Here is a 26,249-nt window from a genome sequence, read left to right as displayed (position 1 = left end):
AATGTAAGGAGGGGACGACGCTGAGGTCCGACTATCAGTCTGTCAGGGCGTCCTGACAGTGCTTCCGAACGGAGGGGTCGCTGGAGGCTCCGGACAGAGAGGCGTTCGCTGAGTTCCTGGACAGTTGTCTTATGAGCCGACGCTGGAGGCTCGTACTAGAGTTGGGCTTCAGTGAGGCTGGACGCTACCCGACTGACCTATGAAGAAGTCGTCGCTATGGGGAGGCTCACGCGAATCTGAGTACTGCGTTGCTGAGTAGGCCTCGTGCCATAACTCTCACTGATATGCGATCCGGGCCATAAATCATCACTAGAGCTTCGTACTGCCAGGATCATACTGGAGGTTCGTGGCAATGGACATCACCTCTGAGGCTTCGTGCCATGGATCATCACTGGAGCTTCTACCATGGATTCACCACTGGATGCTTCGTGCCATGGATCATCAATTCGGAGGCTTCTCGTAGATGACCATGGCATCACACATGGAGCTTCGTTGCCATGGGAATCAACAATTGATAACAGCTATCGTCATGATATCGAGGCTGCCATGATCATGCACTCGAGAGTTCAGGATCCTAGCTCTTGCCATGGACATCACTGAGGCTTGTGCCATGGATCATCACTGAGGCTTGTTGCCAAGGCATTTCACGGAGCGTATCGTCGCCATAGGATCATCATGGAGCTTCGTGCCATGGATCACCACTGGGAGGCTGACGTACGCCATGGATCATACACTGGAGGCTTCGATGGCCATGGATCCCACGAGGCTTGCCCATGGATCATGCACTGGAGGCTTCGTTGCCTGTATGATCATCGACCAATAATCACTGGAGGCTTCGTGCCATGGATCATCACTGGAGGCTTCGTGCCATGGATCACCACTGGAGGCTTCGTGCCATGGATCATCACTGGAGGCTTCGTGCCATGGATCATCACAAGAGGCCTGGCTCTGGGAGAAGGCACAGGACTCACCAGGCTGGGGAGACATGCAGGAGGGTTAGGGCTTAGCACAGGCACAGGACTCACCAGGCTGGGGAGACATGCAGGAGGTCTTGTCCTTGGCCGAGGCACTGGATGCACTGGGCCGTGGAGGCGCACTGGAGGTCTCGAGCAACGAGCCTGCACAACCCGTCCTGGCTCGATGCCCACTCTAGCCCGGCCGATGCGAGGAGCTGCGATGTAGTGCACCGGGCTATGAACATGTACTGGAGACACCGTGAGCTCCACCACATAACACGGTGCCTGACCAGTACGACGCTCCACCCGGTAAGCACGGGGAGTTGGCTCAGGTCTCCTACCTGACTCCGCCAATCTCCCCATGGCCCCCTCCCAAAAGAAAATTCTGGGGCTGCCTCTCGTGCACCTCTCCTCGAGCTAACTCCTCGTAGCGTCGCCACTCCGCTTTGGCTGCCTCCAGCTCCTCTTTAGGACGGCGATACTCTCCCGGCTGTACCCAGGGTCCCTTGCCGTCCAAGATTTCCTCCCATGTCCCGGAGTCCATTCCACGCTGCTTGGTCCTCTTTTGGTGGGTCTCCCCACCAACGCCTCTCCTCTTCGTCTGATGATGAGGAATAGGAATCATCGGACCAACACGCAGCGTGGTAAGTGTTCATACTACTTTAATAAAATAAACTGAACACTGAATAACAACAAAACAACAAAGAGAGAGAACGAAACGACGAAACAGTTCTGTAAGGTGAAAACACACAAAACAGAAAACAACTACCCACAAACACAGGTGGGAACAGGCTACCTAAGTATGGTTCTCAATCAGAGACAACGATTGACAGCTGCCTCTGATTGGGAACCATACCAGGCCAAACACATAGAACTAGACAACATAGAACACAACATAGAATGCCCACCCCAACTCACGCCCTGACCAACCAAAATAGAGACATAAAAAGGATCTCTAAGGTCAGGGCCTGACAGTACCCCCCCCAAAGGTGCGGACTCCGGCCGCAAAACCTAAACCTATAGGGGAGGGTCTGGGTGGGCATCTATCCGCGGTGGCGGCTCTGGTGCGAGACGTGGACCCCGCTCCACCTTAGTCTTGGCCCACTTAGGTGGCGCCTCTGGAGCGAGGACCCTTACCGTCGACTGGGGAACTGGGGACCCTCGCAGCGGGCCCCGGACAGGAGGGCAACTCTGGCTGCTCCGGACAGGAGGGAGACTCTGGCTGCGCCGGACAGGAGGGAGACTCTGGCTGCTCCGGACAGGAGGGAGACTCTGGCTGCTCCGGACAGGAGGGAGACTCTGGCTGCTCCGGACAGGAGGGAGACTCTGGCTGCTCCAGATAGGAGGGCGACGCTGGAGGCTCCGGACTAGAGGGCGTCGCTGGAGGCTTCGGACTGGAGGGCGTCGCTGGAGGCTCCGGACAGGAGGGCGTCGCTGGAGGTTCCGGACAGGAGGGCGACGCTGGAGGCTCCGGACTAGAGGGCGTCGCTGGAGGCTCCGGACTGGAGGGCGTCGCTGGAGGCTCCGGACTGAAGGGCGTTGCTGGAGGCCTCGTGCCATAACTCCTCACTGGAGGCTTCGTGCCATGGATCATCACTGGAGGCTTCGTGCCATGGATCATCACTGGAGGCTTCGTGCCATGGATNCTCCAAACATAACAATGGCCATTATGGCCAAACAGTTCTACTTTTGTTTCATCAGACCAGAGGACATTTCTCCAAAAGTACAATCTTTGTCCCCATGTGCAGTTGCAAACCGTAGTCTGGCTTTTTTATGGCGGTTTTGGAGCAGTGGCTTCTTCCTTGCTGAGTGGCCTTTCAGGTTATGTCGATATAGGACTCGTTTTACTGTGGATATAGATACTTTTGTACCTGTTTCCTCCAGTATCTTCACAAGGTCCTTTGCTGTTGTTCTGGGATTAATATGCACTTTTCGCAACAAAGTACGTTCATCTCTAGGAGAACGAACGCGTCTCCTTTCTGAGTGGTATGACGGCTGCGTGGTCCCATGGTGTTTATACTTGCGCACTATTGTTTATACAGATGACTGTGGTACCTTCAGACGTTTGGAAATTGCTCCCAAGGATGAACCAGACTTGTGGGGGTCTACAAATGTTTTTCGTAGGTCTTGTTTTGATTTTCCCATGATGTCAAGCAAAGACGCACTGAGTTCGAAGGTAGGCCTTGAAATACATCCACAGGTACACCTCCAATTAACTCAAATGATGTCAATTAGCCTATCAGAAGCTTTTCTGGAATTTTCCAAGCTGTTTAAAAGCACAGTCAACTTAGTGTATGTAAACTTCTGACACACTGGAATTGTGATACAGTGAATTATAAGTGAAATAATCTGTCTGTAAACAATTGTTGGAAACATTACTTGTGTCATGCACAAAGTAGATGCCCTAACTGACTTGCCAAAACTATAGTTTGTTAACAAGAAATTTGTGGAGTGATTGAAAACAAGTTTTAATGACTCCAACCTAAGTAAACTTCCGACTTCAACTGTACATATAAGTATATGGATGAGCGATGGCCGAGCGGCATAGGCAAGGTGCAGTAGATGGTATAAAATACAGTATATACATGTGATATGAGTAATGTAAGATATGTAAACATMATTAAAGTGCCATTATTTAAAGTGGCATTGTTTAAAGTACTTTAAAGTTTATTAAAGTGTCCAGTGATTGGATCTCAATGTAGGCAGCAACCTCTCTGAGTTAGTGATTGCTGTTTAGCAGTCTGATGACCCTCTGGAGAGCCTTGCGGTTGTGGGCAGTGCAGTTGCCGTACCAGGCTGTGATACAGCCCGACAGGATGCTCTCGATTGTGCATCTCTAAAAGTTTGTCATGGTTTTGGGTGACAAGCCACATTTCTTCAGCCTCCTGAGGCGCTGTTGCGCCTTCTTCACCACACTGTCTGTGTGGGTGGACCATTTCAGTTTGTGTATGCCCAGGAACTTAAAACTTTCCACCTTCTCCACTACTGTCCCTTCGATGTGGATGGGGGATGCTCCCTCTGCTGTTTCCTGAAGTCCACGATCATCTCCTTTGTTTTGTTGACGTTGAGTGAGAAGTTGTTTTCCTGACACCACACTCCGAGTGCCCTCACCTCCTCCCTGTAGGCCGTTTCGTCGTTGTTGGTAATCAGGCCCACCACTGTTGTGTCGTCTGCAAACTTGATGATTGAGTTCGAGGCGTACATGGCCACGCAGTCGTGGGTGAACAGGGAGTACAGGAGAGGGCTGAGCACACACCCTTGTGGGGCCCCAGTGTTGAGGGTCAGTGAAGTGGAGATGTACACTCATTGCATATATCCATGGTGAGACTAGCGATATGTTGATTAAGTATGAGTTATGGATATAGCAATGCAGATTTAACTGATAGCAGGCTCATAATAAGCATAATAACCAAATAATGAGAAACACGTTTTGAATGGATATATGCAATGTGTACAAAACATTAGGAACACCTTCCTAATATTAAGTTGCACCCCCTTTTTCCCTCAYAACAGCCTCAATTCATCAAGGTATGGACTCTATAAGGTGTCGAAAGCGTTCCACAGGGATTCTGGCCCATGTTGACTCCATTCTTCCCACAGTTGTGTCAAGTTGGCTCAATGTCCATTGGGTGGTGGACCATTCTTGATACAAACGGGAAACTGTTGAGCGTGAAAAACCCAGCAGCATTGCAGTTCTTGACACACTCAAACCGGTTTGCCTGGCATCTACTACCATACCCCGTTCAAAGGCACTTAAATATTTTGTCTTGTCCATTCACCCTCTGAATTGTATACATACACCATCCATGTCTGAATTGTCTCCAGGCTTGAAAATCCTGTCTCCTCCCCTTCATCTACACTGATTGAAGTGGATTTAACATGTGACATCAATAAGGGATCAGAGCTTTCACCTGGATTCACCTGGTCAGTCTATGTCATGGAAAGAGCAGGTGTTCTTAATGTTTTGTACACTCAGTGTAGTAGCAATGTAGTACCACTAATATAAGAGGCAGTGTTAGATGTACTGTACACATTAATCAGACTAAGATATGGCTGCAGCTCCTCCAGTTATGATATGCGCCTCTCACGGATGTATTCTGTGGTTGATGTTTTCAAAGTAATGGCATATATTTGTCTGTCTTTATAGACCAACTCAAGAAGCTGGAGGAGCAGAAGTCGGAAGTGGAGAGGCAGCTGAAGATCTTAAGTAAACAGATGAAGGTAGGAGTGATCTGACTGTTAGTGGTTTTATACTTTTGGGTGCTTTGCTGGTGGTTAAGATGGTCAAGGTTTGTAACTGCTATGATGTAAAGACAATCATAATGCTTATGGTATACTGTGTGTGTGTGTGTGTGTGTGTGTTCAGGATGAGACGGAGGAGTGGCGGCGGTTCCAGGCAGACCTCCAGACAGCCGTGGTGGTGGCCAATGACATCAAGGTAGAGGCCCAGCAGGAGATCCGCTCTCTGAGGAGGAGGTTACAGGAGGAGCAGGGGCGCAGCGCCAAGCTCTCATCAGACCTGGAGCAGCAGAAGGGAGTCAAGTACGTACCGTATGGCTGGGAGGGTTTAGTACATACAGCAGGGCAATTCAATTATGGTCCTCGAGGGCCGAAAAACACTTCTGGTTTTTGTTTCTACCTGATATTTGCATTTACTCATCTCATGTCCCAGGTCTAAATCCGTCCCTGATTAGAAGGGAAGAATGAAACCCAGAAGTGTAAATGGCCTTAAGGGGCCAGATTTGAAAAGACCTAAAGTATACCTACTGTACTCATCCCTCACGCCTCTATCCAACATCCAATCTCTTACCCCTTTCCCTAGCCTTTCCCCTCTCGCTCCCTCTCAGCACTGGGCCCTATCTACTCTGTCCTGGAGCTGCTGCTACTCTTGGGCTTGCCATATCCCACTGATTGTGCGAGTGTTCAATATAGTGGTCAGTATCATATAGGAGGCCGTATGGGAGGCTACAGGGAGCAGAGCTGGAAGGAACATTTTGAATTTCAATACGCCATTAATCGGTTCCCTTTTAAGAGGCTTCCCCAAAAATTCAGATTTGACGTCACGGTACCTTATGATGCTCAACATTTTGGGGTTTGCATTGAAACAAGGTGATGCTAGCTATCAATAAGGATATGAGTCCAATAATAATATCTTAATAACCAAATCCTTGGATTTTCAAGCCTCAAATCCTGGGATTGCCTGCCAATCTTTGCTAAAAGAGGATTGGCAGGCAGTCCCCTCCTGCAGTATCTCTGTCTGTCCATCTGGTTCCTGCTGCAATATTCTGACTGCTCTACCAGTCTGTCTACCACTCACCACCACCAACTGTAACACACTGGGCTAGCAGTGGACCCTAGCACTTCACTGAGACAAGCTGTGCTATCTGAATAGTGTAGCACTAATATAGTGGTCTAAGCTCTACCTAGAAAGGCTGCTGCCGAGATAGCATTGACAGCAGCGCTAAACTTTTTGAGTCAGTTCTCGTCAAAATATAAATTGAGACAGACACTGTAGGAGCCATAGCATAAATCCTCTGTTGTGTTTCATGTGGCTACCTGTACACCACGGGTGGGCGACATATAGCCCGCAGGCCAGATCCGGCCCGCGAGCCCATTCAATCTGGCCCGGGGTAGGTTTGAGTAAAACAAATATAATTTGGGGCAACTATTGAACATCTAAACTATGTAGAAAGTATGTTGAAATTATAATAGACCTATACGTTTTCAAATGACGACCCTTTCTTTGGCCCAAAAATTGCTTTTGAATTTTTTTCTCCCGATATTGCCCTCGAGACTAAATGATTGCCCACCCCTGCTGTACAACATGGCCTGTTGTGCCAGGGAAAGCTCAGCCCATTGGTCCTGTGTCTCCTGTGCAGTGACAGTGGCAGTGACAGTATGATGAAAGGCAAATTAGGCCAGGATTGTTAATACTATACATACAGAGCTCATCAGTTAGTTTCTAATATAGCTTGCCTGACATAAAACATGTAAACGTGTAAATTATAACGTAAAGAAGAATGCAGTACTTTACTTTCCCCGTACGTACCTGCGACGTACCAGACCAGAAGCTTCCCTCCTCCCTGAGATCGTTTGTTCTCTCAAGGATGTCCCTCTCTCAGACATGMCTCCTTATAGAAAGCCCAGGTGAGTCCACTGCACTGCGAGCTCAATGAATGCTGCCTTTAGAGGGAATGCTACTGCTGATCTAGAACTTCTGACTTTCCTTCCTGCACTGCTTCTGCTGCTTCTCACTGATTGTCTGTCTGGTTCGCTGACTAGCTGACTGACAGCTGCACAAACTATTAGTAGTCTGTGTCCTTTCATTTGGGTGGGCTGGGGTTTGCTTTGCTTAATTTCCATTGTAAAAAAAAKCCTGCTACTAAACTTTTATTATGGTACTTGGCGCCACCTGCTGTTCTGTTGAATCAGTCATTTACCTAGCCTCTTGGTTCCTCTGGAGAATTGTCTTGTAGTATGACATGGAATGATTTATTTGTACTCATGCTATCTCTTCTTGATCAAATAAACAACATTTGGTCTGTATAGCATTGTATACTGATCTCAGACATGTAGAAGGAACTCAGATCAGATTTTGATTTCATTAGCCAGTTAAGAGACGCATGGTGAGAGAGATAAAAGAACAGAGAGGACAGAGCCTTAACTGCAGTGTCTTTAGAAAAAGACACCACTCCGGTTGTGCTACATACAGTATACATGTCCAATGCAAGTACATAGCTTTTTAAGAGGGTATATTTCCTATTTATTACAATTCATGTTGTCTGTGTTTCGGTCTTGTTTTTCAGACTCGGGGCTGGAGCCAGTTTTGATACCAAGACTGCAGTAGAGGGGCGGTAAAAAAGTCCACCCACATAACATCAGGACCCTCTGAAGACAGACTGACAGTATTATTGTACACAGTTGCTTTGATCGGTATTACCATACAAACTTTTCCATCATCTGGTATGTCATTCTGATGGGTTTATTAGCAAGGTTGATTGACCAGTACAGATGCAATATTTGCCCCAGACAGACAGACAGAGTCAGACTGTAGTTTACTGTTAAACTTCCAAATGAACGCATCTTTCTCCGTGAGATCTTTCAAAAATTCTGTATACATTTTTATCTCTATTGTTTGCAATGTTTTCAGTGGTATTTGTTTTTGGGAAGCTCTCCTCTCTATCGGTCAAGAGATGATCTGATATGATAGGAGGAGTTTCTGTTACTGATTCCGATTTGCTTTTAGACACTTAAATTGCCTCAGTGGTGAATATTCACTTACTCAATGTGTTGCTAAATATTATGAGAATGAGACACATTTTTTGTTCAGTTCTCTGAGGGTTGACTGAAACCAATAGCTGGAAACTGCCAGCTATTACTATGAGTCAGATTCATGTTGTAAGTTAGGTTTCATTACTACATTATGGGCCAAGTACAACTTTGAAAAGCCAAACAGACAAACTTTTCAAGTTATTTTTGTTGTTCAGAGTTGGTATTATTGGTCTTTTGGTAGATTACTGTTCTAATACTCATTTTGTTCAAGTTTCCTATCAGTTCTGCACCTGTGGTTATTATTATGATCCGTTTCTTCTAACTGACAGTTTGGAATATCTATTACTTAAAAAAGCTTGGATGATATATATTTTTTTAATTATGGTAATAACCAACAATCAGTTCACTTTAAGTGTGTGAGATTATTCATGGCTACAAAAAAATGTGTCATGTGCTCTCGTGTACATAATGTGAATCTGATAATATGTTGTGATAATTGACCACTAGATGGCGGTAGTTAACAGAATATCAAGAACGTTAAAGTATCAAGAACCTGCACTGGTCAGTGGTCCTAGGTTGTGTGTGTAATCAGCTGGCTACTGTTTAAGTTCAGCTCACCAGTTTGAGTTCTGCCTCCAGACAACAACACTGAATCACAGACGGTATATTATTACATTATCACTGATCATTATCACGTCATCACTAATGTCCACACAGGAAGGCCGCCGTGCATTTAAGCCATAAGGGTAATCAACTGCTGATCACTGCCCAATTCAGTCCTTACTGCCTCAGACTTGCAGCCGTGCCTAAAACTCACAATGTCAAAATGTCCTGTACAGTACCTCTTAACCATTATATTTCACTCTAAACTTCAGCAGGCTATATCAACAAAATATKTTTTGAATGCTTTATCACTCATTTTGAAGTCATTATAATTGAACCTTTATTTAACCAGGAAAAGCCCATTGAGACCCAGAGTCTCTTTTTCAAGGGAGACCTGGCCAAGAAGGCAGCAACAATCAATACATTACATAATTAAACATACAACAATACAATACAACAACACGATCCAGCCTAAAAAAACAAACCCCATCAGGTCAAATATAAAGCCTCTAGTTTCTGAGTACTGCTACAGGGTAAACGTTGGATCACTGAAGTGATGCTGGTGTTGTGACACCCATTAGAAATGTATAATGACCAACTGCCATCCTGTAAACCTCAGGTTATAATGACTATTATTACCGAGTAACAGGACTATTCAGTGGATGCAGTCATACAAAAGCCATAGTACTCGACCAGAAACAGACAGACGTGCTAGTAATGTTTAACTTTGAGTACTGTCGATATTGCCAAAAAATACCACCTTATCATAAGACATATATGGTGGTAACTGTGTGGTGATTATACCTTTTTTCTGTCTGTGAACTGCTCAACAGTTCAACAAGTGAATGTGCAACTGTTTAATTTAACTTTTAGGTTAAATCTTATTGAGACAGATCAAATATACAATGCTGTTTATTTAGAGAAATAGTCAATGTAAGGTGTTTGTCCATCTGTTTAAACTTTTTGTTATTTCATCTTTGGAAAGTCAATAAATGAAATGACTCTAGTCCCGACTTTGTCTGCGTGTGTTTGTTTGAGTTCACTCTCTTTGGGAGTTTTGCTTCCTCCTCACCAGATTCCTTACTTCAGTTCTATTCTCACCCCTTCCCCATCCATCCATATGTGACAATACTCTATCACTTACTCACTCACTCAGGCTTTGTCCAATGTCCATAAGATAAGGATGGAGTAAACTTTGTACCTTTTTTTATTTGCACTTTTGGGTGTTGTCATCTAAAATTAGAACCAGCTATTGACTTTTCCATCATCTGAAACGTGTACTGTACATACTCGTACACAATATGCTTCTGATCAATTGAGCAAATATTGCATGGTACAGTCAATGCGATGGGCAAACATCACCTTCAATCATTACCTTTCTTTAGAACATTGATTGACTAATTAAATACTAAACCATTGTTCTGATAACACCTACTTAGTAAAATAATGTTCTGATAAAATCCCTGGTAAGGTATATATAGCCTCTGACTGTAAAAGCACTTCTACCTGCTATGTGTTGTGCCATAATTTATACTGTGAGCATCTCTTCCCCTTTGTCTTTCTCAGGTCGTTGCGTGATGACACTGAGAGTTTCTCAGATGCAGATGGCAGTCCTCACTGGTGTGGCATCTCCATGACCCAGACCACCCAGACCCAGTCCACCTCCTCGCTCATCAACACCAACGGCAACGCTGCCTCCTCCCCCTCGGAGCACGGAGCCACCGTCAAATCACTCATCAAGTCCTTTGACACAGCTGTACAGAGTAAGCACAGAACATCCCTCCTTCTCACTCCTTCACACAAGCCCGGCAGACCTGGGTTAAAATATTATTTGTTTTCTTTCAAAGTTATTTGAGTATTTGACTGTACCTCCCTGGGTTGCCAGGTAGGGGGTGGGGTGGTTGGACTATTCCATTGGTTCCAATGTGCCAGGCAAGTTCAGTCAAGCACAGGCACTTTACAGATATCATACCTGACTTGTCTGCACAATAGGAGAACAGCTGGCAGCCTGTCTGTCTGCTTAAGATAGATCTATCATGTCTGTACAGCAGAGGCATGTATGGTCACCTATGGTATGCTCTGCTGTCCATGTGACTGTATTGATTGTGTAGCTCACTAATATATCTACTGCTGTACATATAATTTTTTGTATATATTTTAGATGTATACAGTATACGCATAGATTGCATTTGGATTACTGATACAGTGTTATTTGGGTTGTTCATTGAATTCGTTTTGACATTCCTTGATTTCTTGTTTTCGTTTTTTATTATTTGCGTACTTGTTCGACGGTTTACTGCACTGTTAGGTACTAATAACACAAACATTTAGCTGCACCCGCTATAACATCTGCTAAACTGTGTACGTGACCAATAAACTTTTATTTGAATTGAAAGGAAAGGAATAGGAGGTGTGATTACTCTATAGACTGGCCACAGACATTCCTGAGAAAGATGTTTGTTTTGGAGCGATCTGCTGTCTCTTGTATCATCAAGGAGATAAACTCAGCAAAAAAATTAACATCCTCTCACTGTCAACTGCGTTTATTTTCAGAAAGATTTACATGTGTAAATATTTGTATGAACATAACAAGATTCAACAACTGAGACATAAACTGAACAAGTTCCACAGACATGTGACTAACCGAAATGGAATAATCTGTCCCTGAACAAAGGGGGGGTCAAAATCAAAAGTGACAGTCAGTATCTGGTGGGGCCACCAGCTGCATTAAGTACTGCAGTGCATCTCCTCCTCGTGCTCTGCACCAGATTTGCCAGTTCTTGCTGTGAGATGTTACTCTTCCACCAAGGCACCAGCAAGTTCCCGGACATTTCTGGGGGGAATGGCCCTAGCCCTCACCCTCCGATCCAACAGGTCCCAGACGTGCTCAATGGGATTGAGATCCGGGCTCTTCGCTGGCAGAGGCAGAACACTGACATTCCTGTCTTGCAGGAAATCACACACAGAACGAGCAGTATGGCTGGTGGCATTGTCATGCTGGAGGGTCATGTCAGGATGAGCCTGCAGGAAGAGTACCACATGAGAGAGGAGGATGTCTTCCCTGTAACGCACAGCGTTGAGATTGCCTGCAATGACAACAAGCTCAGTCCGATGATGCTGTGACACACCAGACCATGACGGACCCTCCACCTCCAAATCGCTCCAGCTCCAGAGTACAGGTCTCGGTGTAACGCTCATTCCTTCGACGATAAACGCGAATCCGACCATCACCCCTGGTGAGACAAAACCGTGACTCGTCAGTGAAGAGCACATTTTGCCAGTCCTGTCTGGTCCAGCGACTGTGGGTTTGTGCCCATAGGCGATGTTGTTGCCGGTGATGTCTGGTGAGGACCTGGTTAAACCCTTTACAATGAAGATATGTGAAGTTATTTGGATTTTTACGAATTTGTCTTTGAAAGACAGGGTCCTGAAAAAGGGCTGTTTCTTTTTTTGCTGAGTTTATGAATGAAACATGTGGCCTGTAAATTACGCAGGATGTCAGGCCGAGGGGATGGCTGCTGAGGGGAAACTTTCCTTGTTTAGCAGCAATGATAGAGAAGGAACCCTTGCCTGTTACATCATAGCTTAAAAGCTTAAACAGCCTAACCTTAGAGGTCTAATTGCTTAACAGGGTAAGCAGATACAGTGATAGGACTCCATGGAACATCACCATGGAATACGGTATACAATGAATCACTTTCAATTTCCAATTAAATAGCTACCCGTGGCTAATGCACACTCATGTGTTGGGCCTTGCAGATGGACCTGGTCCTGGACACACGGTACAAATGCACTCCTCACCTAGAAGCCCTCTGAGTGGGATCCCTGTCCGCACAGCACCCGCAGCTGCTGTCTCCCCCATCCAGGTACAGTACAGGCCCTCTTCAATATGGACTACGACAGGGTTACCCAGTAGGGGGGACATAAAAGACTGTAAAATCACCTCAAAGTGATTTTAATTAGGGAAATTGTCACATACACCGGATAGGTGCAGTGAAATGTGTTGTTTTACAGGGTCAGCCATAGTAGTGCGGCACCCCTGGAGCAAATTAGGGTTAAGTGCCTTGCTCAAGGGCACATCAACAGATTTTCACATAGTCGGCTCGGGTATTCGAAACAGCAACCTTTCGGATATTGGCCCAACGCTCTAACTGCTAAGCTACCTGCCGCCTCTAAATAGAGAAATAAATAGAAAATTATAATATAATAATAATTATAATGTAAATAGAGAAACATATGTGATCGTATCTCAATGTAATCAAGGTTTGAAATAAATTTGCAGTGAACAAATTATTCATAACTATGTTCCGACCTACGAATTGTGGACCCCTGGACTAAAATATCAACCAATCTGTTATAGGGTTCCTGAGTGGCGCAGCGGTCTAAGGCACTGCATCTCAGTGCTAGAGGTGTCAATACAGACCCTGGTTCAATTCCAGGCTGTATCACAACCGGCCGTGATTGGGAGTCTCGTAGGGCGGRGCACAATTGGGCCAGTGTCGTCCGGGTTAGGGTTTGGCCGGGGTAGGCCGTCATTGTAAAATAAGAATTTGTTCTTCACTGACTTGCCTAGTTATATATATTTTTTTWAATCTGTTTATTACCGACTTAAATGTATAAAGCTTTTGTAAAGCCTTTTAAATATATTATAACCATTACTTATAATGTAAAGTGTTACGAGTTTGGTTGTCACTTTTTGTTTATCATCATGTGTAGGACATTATATAATTTTTTTGTTTGTTTTTGTTTCTGTAGAGGCATTCGTCTATCAAACCGCTCTCAAAGACACTGGAGAAAAGGATTAACCATGGAGATTTCTCTCATTCAGGTACGTGACACTGTAGAGAGAGCAAGTATAAAAGTATCACAGATACTGTATATATATATATATATTTGTAAAACACCAATTAGATTAAAAACGCTTCTTTATCATTGAAACCAACACATTCTGGCATCTTGCATTCATCAACACATTTGAGTAACTACAAACAGTCACATCCTGGTTCCTGATTCCTGTGTTTCCCAGATAAGTATGGGGGCTCTGGGGATGAGCTGAAGCCCAGCAGCCTTATGAGGAAGAGTCCTTCCCTGGAGTCGGTCATCAAGTCCCCAGCAACCTTCAGCAGCCGCAGCCACTCCATGAGCTACAACAAGAACAACAGCAAGCTCAGGTGGGCCCTCCTCACCTCAGATTTAGAGAAAGAGACCACACAACTACAGTGACCACAGAAACATACACACATGTATCACTTGTAACATCACACATCATCACCGGTTCATACACATACAGTAGATCAGGGGTTCCCAACTTTTCCTGGGGGGTCGCGGGACCTTCCATGATTTGAGGGGTAAACAAACTATTATTATTAGTATTTTTTTTATCGCCTTTATATAAACCGATCAATAACGACACATAACCCTGCGATGCTTTAGGCTAGAAACAAGAGGTAAACTGCACATGGGGAGATCTTTGGTTTGTCTCTATCACATTCAGAAGCTGAGCTATGACCTAGTCAAGGAATATTACATTTTTTACTTTGCTTGGGAAGTAATGTTAAACAATGTGTGACTGTCACTATTTTTATTTAATTTAATTAACTAGGCAAGTCAGTTAAGATCAAATTCTTATTTTGAATGACGGCCTAGGAACAGTGTGTTAACCTTGCCTTGTTCAGAGCAGAACGACAGATTTGTACCTTGGTAATTTGAACTTGGAACCTTTCGGTTACTCGTCCAACGCTCTAACCACTAGGCTACGCTGCCCCACTGTCAATTGATCTATTCACTTTCTGTAAAAGATTGAGTGTTCATATCAATTCTAATATTAAAACATATTTGGTAGTGGAATAACATTTGGGGAAATCCGGTCTTGACTTTGTGTTCCTTATCCATAATTATTATTATTATTATTATCATTAAACAGCCTATCTAAAATATGTCATGAGTCTTGTTAAACTACGTAGAATGGCAGGAAATGAGCTTCAAAACAACACATTTTCCTAGGTCCCTTAAATGAAACAAAATCAAGTGTGACATACAAATGTGAAAAAGGGGTCCCTGGGGAATACAATGTTGGGAACACTTGTACTAGATGCGGTGTTTCCGTTGCAGTCATCTTGCTGTGGCGCTGCGCCACGGGAAAATCGTTGCCTCCACGCCCCAAAAATAAGGAACATGAAAAAATATTTCTGCCACGGCGCACTTCGAAGATGCTATAACAGTCCACATTTACTTATCCTCTGCAAACAAAACGAGTAATGAATAGAAAAATCGGACGCCCCATAGTAGAATAGCTTATCTATTTACCTATTCTGGTGACATAAAGTGGTTTCTGTGAGAGGTACAGTCGGGGGGGTGTTACCCCGGGTGGTAGGTTACCCTAACAGGTAGGCTACCCTAACAGATAGGTTACCCTAACAGGTAGGCTACCCTAACAGGTAGGCCTACATTATATTCACTGTTTATGCACGATTTTTGGTACATAAAATTAATCAATAGGAGCCTAAATAGTTAAAATATCACATTTGATTAGCTATATGCATGGTCCAACAAACTTTCATACATATTCATACTGAGTGATCTTAACAGTCATGGTGTTAGTCATACTATTCACTATTAGATCAGTGACAAGCTGGCAGAGTGTTGATCATACTGTGTCTATCACCGAATTGCCCCAGTTTTTACTGACTGTTATGTCCTAAATGGAACTCCATTCCCTATATTGTGCACTACTTTCAACCAGAGCCCATAGGGCTTTGGTCAAAAATAGTGCACTATATAGGGAATATGGTGCCATTTGGGACGTACAAACTGACTGAACCCCATGGCTTGATACTGAGAGTCCCGAGAGCCTTCTGTTCTGGTGTGCTAGACACAGTAGAAGTAAACTTGGAAGAGATGAGTCAGAGAGAAATGTTAAATAAACAACAGATTACATTTGTTGTGACTACCGAACTCAAGCTTTATTAAGCATAATAAGTCTCCCTTCAGACCTCTTTCTATTTTCTCAACCCAGCCATCAAACAATACTTTAGATGAAGGAACCAATCTATCTGTTCAGACTGTTAGAGTATGTATCTGGTCAATATGTCAGTGTATTATGTTTGTTGTTTATAACAGTGTGTTATATGTGAAAATGTGATTGTATTATAAATTGTATTTGAATGTTTATAGAATCTTGGAAGATTAGTCCAAATGAGGACTAAATTAAAATACATTTATAATAAAATCAAAATCTCTCAAAAACAATCACTTCAATACAGGAGGTATATCGCATATGTTTACGGTCACATAGTTTTTCATTGTTTATCTAGAGCTAATGACATACATGCATAATTAATGTGATATCGAGGGTGACCCAATGTCCTACTATTAAACTCTCAACACACACACACACACACAACACACAAACACTAGATTGTCTAGATCTCTACATTGTCACCGACACAAACAAGTATGTGACATTTTTTGTTGCTCCTCAAATGTGTTTATATTTGGTATTGTTTTCGCAACTGTATGTCACCAGTGAATTCATACACTGGCTTTTAAAAAGCAACATTTGTTATGACAATTCCCGATTCCCCAAGCTCTAGTATGTCGTAACATGATGAAATAAACTAAATGTTTTAGTGTTTAAACTGGACCATGTAGCTCAGTGCGACCAAGGACTCTTTATGTTCCCATGGCCAAAGAGACTACTAGCTTTCATTATGACAGCCCAGGAGATCACATCAGCGACAGGGTGTGTGTGTGTGTGTGTGTGTGTGTGTGTGTGTGTGTGTGTGTGTGTGTGTGTGTGTGTGTGTGTGTGTGTGTGTGTGTGTGTGTGTGTGTGTGTGTGTGTGTGTGTGTGTGTGTGTGTGTGTGTTGTGTGTGGTGTGTTGTGGGGTTTTTGTGTGTGTGTGTGTGTGTGTGTGTGTGTGTGTGTGTGTGTGTGTGTGCCTGCGTGCGTATGCCTGCGTGCGTATGCCTGCGTGAGTGCATGCATGCATATTTACTGTATGTGAGGTTGATGTAAGGTTAATGAAGACCCAACACACAGGTCAGATGCCATAACCTTTGTTTCCCTCACTGTCCATGGCTGCGGTGTCTTTCCGCGGTGTCAGTGTGGAAAGAAAGGACCCCTTGGCTGCACTGGCGCGGGAGTATGGGGGATCTAAGAGGAACGCTCTACTGAAGTGGTGCCAGAAGAAAACAGAAGGCTATCCGGTAAGGGCCCTGGGTCAGAGACCTGTCTCAATACATAACCCTATCAAATTCCTCTTTCTTTCTCTCGCTTTCTCTCTCCCCATCTCTCTGACTCMCTCACTCTCTCTCCTCTCTCTCTGCCTCTCTCTCTCTCCTTTCTCCCTCTTTTTCTCTTTTGCTATCTCTCTCTCTCTCGCTAGATATCAGGCATATGTCATGCAGGCCATACTGTGCAGTGAATGTTCCTAAAAATCCAAGGTTTGGTGGGGAACACTTTAGTATAGGAAAACCCATCTTAAGATACTATGATCTTATTAGTCGCACATTGAGACAGATTATGAAGAATCTCTTTCTTGTTTAACTTGCTCTTTATTAAATACAAATAAATTATTACATTTATTTAATGTCTTTATTATGACTAACAATGAGGTTATTAAAGATTGGCCAATAACACATGACMTATAATGTTAGAATAAAAACACAAGTAATAAAGGCCTAATATATAACTAATAAGACCAAATAAAAGCCTTATATATAGCTAACAAGACCAAATAAAGGTCTAATAGCTAGTAATATACACACTTACAAACAACAAATTAGTGACTTATTTAAATGTGCACGTATTTATAAAGTGTTACCCAAGGCTTTATACTATAAACTGTGCTTCTCATTGGAACATGTTGGCTTAAAGAGCATATTGAGGTTTTAGGCTGTTTTTACATAATAATCTGCTGTGTTTACACACATACAAACCCTCACCTCACCTGTCCTCACTGTGTGGACATAAGATGATATCATTAATGTCAGCAAATCATCCTCAATGCAAAGGGATCCAGTACAAAGAATACAGTGGGACGTGTGGATGTGTGTGAGGGGGGGCGTGTCTGAGCAGACACATAAGTCAGCGTGCATGAGTGAGTGCATTTGTGTCTGTATGCATGTTATTATGTGTGCGTGTTCCCTTTCTAGGCCCACGTTCACCTGGTTTAGCCCTCCACTAATAGCCTGTTTAAGGAGTCCATTAAACACAGTGGGATTACTGGGATTACTGATTGTACATCATGTGTGAGGGCCAGCTAATGCCACTAACACTGGTAAACAAAGGCTAAGAAAGGAGGGTCGGGGTCTGCCTGGTCTCTGCACTGTTCTCCCTCTTAGCTAAATTCCATCGCAGTATGGGGTGTGCTAGCTAGCTTACAGTAACACCAAGGCTACAACTGAAATGGCACCCTATTCCCTATGTATTGCACTACATAGGGAATAGGGTGCCATTTCGGGCTAAGCCCAACACCACTACTCTACTTAGCCTAACAATGGCATTGTCCAAGGGTTTCAGTTCAATGAAATGACAGACTGTTGTACTTTGCTCAACCAAGCACACAGGTCAATAAGGGTATTAAAACTTCTTAAGTGTTCTGCTAGCGGGACAACTTCCGGTGAAACTGGTGGGCGCGCAATTCAAATAAATAATCATAAATATTATGGATTTTAAACATTTAGGTACATATAATTGTCTTATATCGGCTGAAAGCTTAAATTCTTGTTAATCTAACTGCAGTGTCCAATTTACAGTAGCTATTACAGCGAAAACATGCCATGCGATTGTTTGAGGACGGCGCCCCACATCAAAATATTTTTCCACCAGCTCAGGTTTCATACATTCACATATAACGATTAAATATTCACTTACTTTTTGAAAATATTCCTCTGATTTGTCATCCAAAGGGTCCCAGCTACAACATGTAGGGTCGTTTTGTTAGATAAAATCCTTCTTTATATCCCAAAAAGTCAGTTTAGTTGGCGCCATCGATTTGAGTAATCCACTCGTTCAACTTGCAGAGAAAGGAATCTGAAAATMTACCCCTAAACATTGTTTCAACAAGTCAAAATACATTTGTATTTACTCCTCAGACACCCTAAAATGTAATCAAACTATAATATTTATTTCGGAAAGAAGTATGTTCAATAGGAAACCGATTTTAGCAGGTGCGTAATGTCTTCATGGGGCGCACAAACACGAATTTCCAAGACTGTGTCCTTCTAAAACTGATATTTCTTATTAGTTTTTGAAGTCACAAGCCTGAAACCTTGAACATAGACTGCTGACACCTTGTGGAAGCCATAGGAATTGCATCCAGGGAGCTAACTTTCAATATGACCTTTCTCTTGCATTTCTAAGAGGACGGTCTCTCTCAAAAAAAACATTCTGGTTGGTTTTCTCCTACCATATCTATTGTGTTATATTCTCCTACATTATGTTAACATTTCTACAAACTTCAAAGTGTTTTCTTTCCAATGGTACCAATTATATACATATCCTAGCTTCAGGGCCTGAGCTACAGGCAGTTTACTTTTGGCACGTCATTCAGACAGGAGGTGGAGAAAAAGGGGCCTATCCCTAATTAAGACAAGGTTAAAGGTGACTAAAAATAGACTAGCTTTAAATGATTGAATGAGTTGTTGGATCAATAGAGATCTTGTTTTTAGGCATGTTGGGTGGTGAAATGAGTCATCCCTCCACCCTGTCCTCTGTTGCCATGGTACCTCGTTCATAATTCTGACTCACTGCTGATGTTCCTAAGACACTGCAAATCCACTGTGATGAAAACAGCCAACCTTGATAGTTACAGTAGATACGTTTATTTCTCTAGCACACCAACTGAATGGACTCTACTGTACAATGGCTGTATTTGCAGCTACGCTCTCCTTTAACTGGGAGATGGACATGGTCTCCATCTTGATGGACTGCTTATCTGATCGTTTCCTTCATACACAAACTGAATGGTATATAGCTGTGGGGTATTCATTTTAGTCAACGCTCTTATCCAGAGCAATTAGGGTTACGTGACTTGCTCAATGGCACATCGACAGCTTTTCACCTAGTCGGCTCGGGGATTCGAACCTTTCGGTTACTGGCCCAACGGTCTTAACCGCTAGGCTACCTCCCGTTTCAGTCATTGGCACCTACTGGTATTCTATGGTCTACTTTTACACTCAGTGGTTCTGCTGAGGAGAATAATCATTCTCTGGTTTCTGGAATGCAATAAGAGGCTTTGGCTAATAGCTGAATGAGAATTTATTTCAGTACATGGAATGAATAGGCTCTGAGGTGACTGTTACAGTATATGATGATGCGTAATTTCCATGTGAGCATCCATGTGTTTGAATTCCTCCTCAGATTGTGGGTCCGGTGGTTTAACACACCAGATATTTTTAGGGGGAACGTGACAAAACTTGTGAACGGCTGTACAACACGTGTGAGATGCTCAATCACATTAACATTGAGTGTTGCATAATACTGCAGAAACATCCATGTGTTTTTGTGTCAGGACAACAGCCGTCCATGTCTAAATAATTAATTAATTATTGAATTAATTCATTAATCTGTATTTGATGCCATGGGCATCAGATTCGAGCTCTAAAATTACATTCCATCTCATGGCACATCCCAGTAGTAGGAACAGATATGGCCACAGGCCTTCTCTGACGACACCAACTGTGTTCACCATCATGGCCGACCTGCCCTGGTCCGACAGAGGACCACTAATGACCTGCTAATGTGTGGAGACAGACAGCCTGTCACAGTCAAACATCTCTTCTTAAGGCTGTTGGCTAGCCAGGCTGAAGCCATAGTGTTGATAACGTTACACAGAACGGGAGGTTGGGCAGTTGAGATCCCTTTCCCTTTTCTACCTAACCATTATTCTGGTTTGGTAAAGGTTAGTGGGGGTTATACCTTTCAGTTTCAACAGATTTTAGTGTATTGTTCTGTGGGATACCTATTTTGCTCCATTTAGTAAGGTGGGTCGTGAGGGGATATTTCCCTACTAARAGGACTCTAAAAGCTCCAAATCATGTTGCCGGGTTGAAGAGGTCATGTAATGGGGACATAATTAACTGTCACTTTGAAGTATTTTACTAGCCCTGTAGGAATATTGACTCTGCTGTGTGCGGTGTGTGTGCGTGTGCCTGTGTGTGTTCTCTCTGTTGCACGGCTCAGCTGAAGTAGGTGTCAGGAAACTGGCCTCATATATTTTCTCATCTGTCTGTGTGGAGCCGGAATGGCCTCTCTCTCAGACAGCCCKTCTCCCTGGCTGGAGGTCAGTTGTTATTATACCACAGACTTATTGTTACAAGGCCTGTGGTCAAACAAGACTCTAAATTAAATTAAGATGTTAAATTAAGATTAAATTAAGATGGAAAAACAGGCACTACTGTAATCAAGAGGGGGCTATATCCCGTTTAAAATGAAAACCCAAATGGAACCCTTTTCCTTATAGTGCACTACTTTGGACCAGAGCCCTAGTACACTATATAGGGAATAGAGTGCCATTTGTAACGCATATTTTTAAGCTATATTCCTATTGGGGATGCAAAGCCTTATTACAATACTTTTCCTGTGGTCAATAATAATTACTGGGATGGATTTAGACGGCTGTTAGCCTAGCRGTTAGAGCGTTYGGCCAGTAAATGAAAGGTCGCTGGTTCGAATACCRTAGCCGACAAGGTGAKAAATCTGTCGATGTACCCATGAGCAAGGCACTTAACCCGAATTTGCTCCAGGGGTGCCGTACTACTATGGCTGACCCTTTAAACACCTATCCGGTGTATGTGATAATAAAACATATTGTTTTTTTAWATGCTAGGATTTTCATCTGATTTAGTAGCTATTATATCACGTTAATACTAGCATAATAAATCTAGGGTCATTATTGATCACGATGAAGGGCTAACTTGGATATTATGTGTTTGATTTTGAACACCATCCTCATGTCACATCAAACTAAAAGWGGATGGCAGGTTTATTGCAGTTTTTGATGTTGATAACAAGATACAGTGTGAAGCCACTGTGTACGTGCGGACATACCCGTACATCCCACCTGAGCCCTCTCCCCTTATATGGAGCAGTGATGATGGCCATGGGCCTCTATGTATGCGCCCACTCAGGRGGTGTGTGTGTCAACCTGCCAATACGGCTCGTGCCACTGGCCATACTCTAACGACTAACAAGGTCAACGAGATACCATTAAACGTGGTAAACAACACACACAGTGACGTGAGTGCTGGAGGTGGCCGTGCTGTTGCCATGGTGAGGAAGAGATCAATACCCCCCCGGGGAGAAGGGGTAAACACAACACCACGGTAATGTGACCAAGATTAGTAGATACACACACACCCCCKCACACACACACACACACACAGTGAGACCTGAAGGATGTTCTCCAGTGGTGTGTGTGTCAACATCTGGAGGAGAGGCGCGTGCTTGGTGGGACTGCTCTCAGAACACCTCAAATGTCAGCTTCTCAGAAGAGACAATCGATCAGCAAAGACCTTAATGATGCTCTGATTGACTGGGCCCTGTGGGAGCTAGCTAGCCTCTCTCAGAGTGGATGAGAGAAGAGAGACAGCTCTCACAGGAAATCAACATTCACTGTTTGTAGATTTTACATAAAAACACAGGCACCTCCACACACACACACACACACACACACACTTCAAACAGAGCTGACCATATGTACATGCCTCGGCCAAAGGCCATGCAGAAGACATTACCATCATGACAAATTATCTGTTTGAATGATGATTACAGTATCTCAGTTGTACTGAAATCCACTGCCCGTCACAGACGGTTAATCACTTCAATCACAATCAATACAGAGTCTTTAAAAACAAAAGGTGTTGTTCTGATTCCCACCTGCTCTGGTTTCCCACTGTATTTTTATCATGGTGGTCTTTGATGTTGTTATTTGGGTCAGCAGCCCGGACGGCGAGTTATTCGATTAACCAAAACATAAGCCTTGTTTATTGTTCAGGATGGGAACAATGAGGAGAAGGCGAACAGACAGGCTTAGCTGGGAGTCTCAGTCTGGGCTGAACAGAATGTAGCCTCAGCTGGGACTAACTGAGAAGATTGGCCTTCCTCGGTCATCCGGCCCTCTCCGAGAAACAAACACAACCACCCCTGGCGGTAGAGGGGGGCGAGCTAGGACCCCCAGCGGTGTGAGGAAGAGGGAAGGAGCTAATGAATAGGGGGGTGGGGGTATATCTAGACAGAAGAATTGGGACATTCGAACTGTGTCATGATACTGCTGGGGTGGGCCGTAGGGGGAGGCAGCAGATGCATTGGTTAAAATGCATCATGACTCTCCCTGTGTCAGTACCATATATATGGGAGATAAATACTTACGCAACACAATTCAAACTGACACAAAGGCCTTGGTATCCCTGTGTCTGCTAATGACTAAAATGTAAATGTAATATGAGTGTGAGGCAGCTACACCCGTCCATAGTATAATAATGGACGGTTGTCTCTCTCTTCTCTCTCTCTCTCTCTCTACTCTCTCTCTCTCTCTCCTCTCTCATCTCTCTCTCTCTCTCTCTCTCTCTTTCTTCCCTCTCTCTCTCTCCTCCTTCTCTCTCCTTCTCCCTTCCTCGAGGTGTTAGAGTGCAGAAGTCAAAACTAGTCTAAAGTCCCTATTTGACTCTGCCACTCTGACTTCTGCCACTCTAACACCAGAGAGAGAGAGAAGGGAGAGGGGAGAGAAGAAGAGGAGAGACGAGAGAGAGAGAAGAGGACGAGAGAGAAAAAGAGAGAGAGAGAGACGAGAGAGAGGAGAGAGAGAGAAAGAAGAGACGAGAGAGAGAGAGAGAGAGAGAGAAGACAATGAAACACAGTCCATTATTATATATGGACGGGCTGCTTAGCTGCCTCACACTCATATTACATTTACATTTTAGTCATTTAGCAGACGCTGTTATCCAGAGAAACTTACAGTTAGTGCATTCACTAGGTGGGAACAACCACATATCACAGTCATAGTAAGTAAATTCTTTCTCAATAAAGTAGTTTTCAGCAAAGTCAGCCGCTAGAAAATATATATTGACTTAACCTGCTGCTCCTGTGTGTGTGTGTGTGTGTGTGTGTGTGTGTGTGTGTGTGTGTTGTGTGTGTGTGTGTGTGTGTGTGTGTGTGTGTGTGTGTGTGTGTTGTGTTGTGTGTGGTGTGTGTGTGTGTGTGTGTGTGTGTGTGTGTGTGGGTGTGTGTGTGTGGCTGTCATGATTAATTGCATGGCCTATTACGGCAGCTTCCCTTTTCTTTGTTCACCCACTCCTTTACTCAAATACGGACAGACAAAGAGAGACACGGAGAGGGGCTCACGGCTTAAAGGGATATTTCGGGATTTTGCAAATGAAGCCCTTTATCTACTAACCTGACTAAGACCTAACTTGAAGTCCTCCTGACTTGATTGTTTGTAAAGGCTATTTTGATGTTGTCGGCACGATGTGTCAATAACGAAGGGAATGTGCTTTTTTACTGATTGGTTCTCCTCTGTGTCTTTCTCCCTCAAACCCATGTGGACAACCACACACAGCCCCCGACCGCCGCCCCCTTCCAATACAACTGTTGGATTTTAAAATACAACGTGACGTCTCAACCCCCCAGGAWATAAAATACAACCGTTTGAGAGAACCAATCTAAGCTCAGCCAGAAATAAGCACAACTCGGAGCAAATACTGCATTTACAACGGCTTCCTGTCCAGACCAGTGTGTCACAGCTCTCTTTCGCTTTGAGTCACATGAGTTGCGTCAGCCAGGCTATTTATCTACTTCCCCAGAGTCAGATGAACTCCCGGATACCATTGTTATGTCTTGCGTTCAGTATGAAGGAAGTTAGAGGTAGTTTTGCAAGCCAATGCTAACTAGCATTACACAGGTTTTATTGTAACTCCAATGACAATGTGTTGTGCCAGTGAGTGTTGGTTTGTGCTGTAGTATGTAGAGAGCTTTATTTATAGTATTGGAACTTCTTTGTTGTCGTAGCTGATGGTGATATTGTATGGCTGACTGGCTGGCAGACTTGCTGGCTGGCTTACTGACTGGCTGACTGGCTGGGCTTCCTAATGCAATCATACTGTATGTTATCTACTTAATCTTTTACTGCAGTGGGCTAAATCAGGGTCACACAGAGTYTTTATTGGTAGTCTTAAACAAATCTTCTTTCGACCAATCGATGGGTCGAAATTTTAAAACATGTTTTTTTTCTCCATATATAGACACATCCTTGTATGTGTTTTAATCAAATCAATTATATGCACTGAGCTTGTCTGATGCTTTAAGCGAACTGTTTGATGAAATAATTAAGACTCACAAATGACTAGAGGGAGTCTGACTGAAAAGTTATGCTACCAAAATCCCTAATTTATTTAGGAAAAACATTCCATATTCCCTCAACCCTTGCTCTCTTTACGTGACACATGTATGCATCGCATGCACGTGACCAATAGGGCCTGACCTATAGCTCCCGAGTGGCACAGCGTTCTACGGCACTGCATCTCAGTGCAAGAGGCGTCACTACAGCCCCTGGTTCGAATCCAGGCTGAATCACATGATTTGGAGTCCTAATAGGGCGGCGCACAATTGGCCCTGCGTCGTCCGGGTTTGGCCGGGGTAGGCCGTAAATGAGAATTTGTTCTTAATTGACTTGCCTAGTTGAATAAAGATTAAGTAATTAAAAAAATTATCATAATCATAATCACATCAATAAATTGGTTATAACAAACTCAGCAAAATGAATGCAGAGGATGTGGCAAATAAACTAAAAATGGGGGAATGTTTACTGGTTGCTCAGGGGGTAAAGGGGAAGTCAGATGTGTGGAATAAATTTGACTGGTTGTGGAAAATACTGGGGATAAAGAAAAAGAAGGTAAGGAGCAAGCGCTGCATGCATATTATGTGTCAAACAGGTGCTGTTACTGTAGATTACAATATCATTTTCATGAGCATTTGGAACAAAGTAAACAACACAGTGTAATGTTTTTTTCAATTTTTGTAATGTCTTTATTACAGCAAAGACTAAAAACAGTCACATTCATTTGTGAATGCAATTTCAGGAAATGGAACAGTTATGGCCTATTTATTGTTTACGCTAATTATTCAATGGTCGCTTTGTTATTGTATTTTAAAACTAAAATGCTTGATTGCATTTCAAATCATGAATGACTCGTATGTTGTGTGATGACATGAATGAATAAATGAATGATTGGTGCAGTAGCCTATATAAGAACTGAAATATAGGCCTAAGTAAGTTACGGTATTAAAACTAAACAGGATGCTCTCTTCGGCCTACAGCTCGATGGTGGTTATACAAGGCTGCTATACTTAGTCTACTAATGATAATGACATTACTTATTATTATAATGATGATCATGATAATAGTAATAATAACAATA

At 43.5% G+C, this 26,249-nt stretch overlaps 1 protein-coding gene and 1 long non-coding RNA gene across 4 annotated transcripts in view; both read left to right on the top strand.

Moving 5' to 3' along the window:
* The window catches only part of LOC111981317 (cytospin-B-like), a 187,865-nt gene that overhangs the window by 128,842 nt on the left and 32,774 nt on the right, over positions 1-26,249 (top strand). For all 3 annotated transcript variants that reach the window (XM_024012534.2, XM_024012535.2, XM_024012536.2), the window contains 7 exons: positions 5,104-5,177; positions 5,323-5,498; positions 10,398-10,594; positions 12,591-12,697; positions 13,587-13,659; positions 13,858-14,002; positions 16,937-17,039. In XM_024012534.2, the coding sequence (XP_023868302.1) occupies positions 5,104-5,177; positions 5,323-5,498; positions 10,398-10,594; positions 12,591-12,697; positions 13,587-13,659; positions 13,858-14,002; positions 16,937-17,039 (875 nt within the window). The remainder of the gene's footprint in view (positions 1-5,103; positions 5,178-5,322; positions 5,499-10,397; positions 10,595-12,590; positions 12,698-13,586; positions 13,660-13,857; positions 14,003-16,936; positions 17,040-26,249) is intronic.
* On the top strand, positions 5,511-9,837 carry LOC139029433 (uncharacterized). The gene is made up of 2 exons (XR_011481734.1): positions 5,511-7,103; positions 7,763-9,837. It is a non-coding gene; the product is annotated as an uncharacterized lncRNA (long non-coding RNA).

Source organism: Salvelinus sp. IW2-2015, linkage group LG20 (assembly GCF_002910315.2).
Source record: "Salvelinus sp. IW2-2015 linkage group LG20, ASM291031v2, whole genome shotgun sequence".
Classification (NCBI taxonomy): Eukaryota; Metazoa; Chordata; class Actinopteri; order Salmoniformes; family Salmonidae; genus Salvelinus; species Salvelinus sp. IW2-2015.
This window is presented reverse-complemented; position numbering and strand designations above follow the sequence as displayed.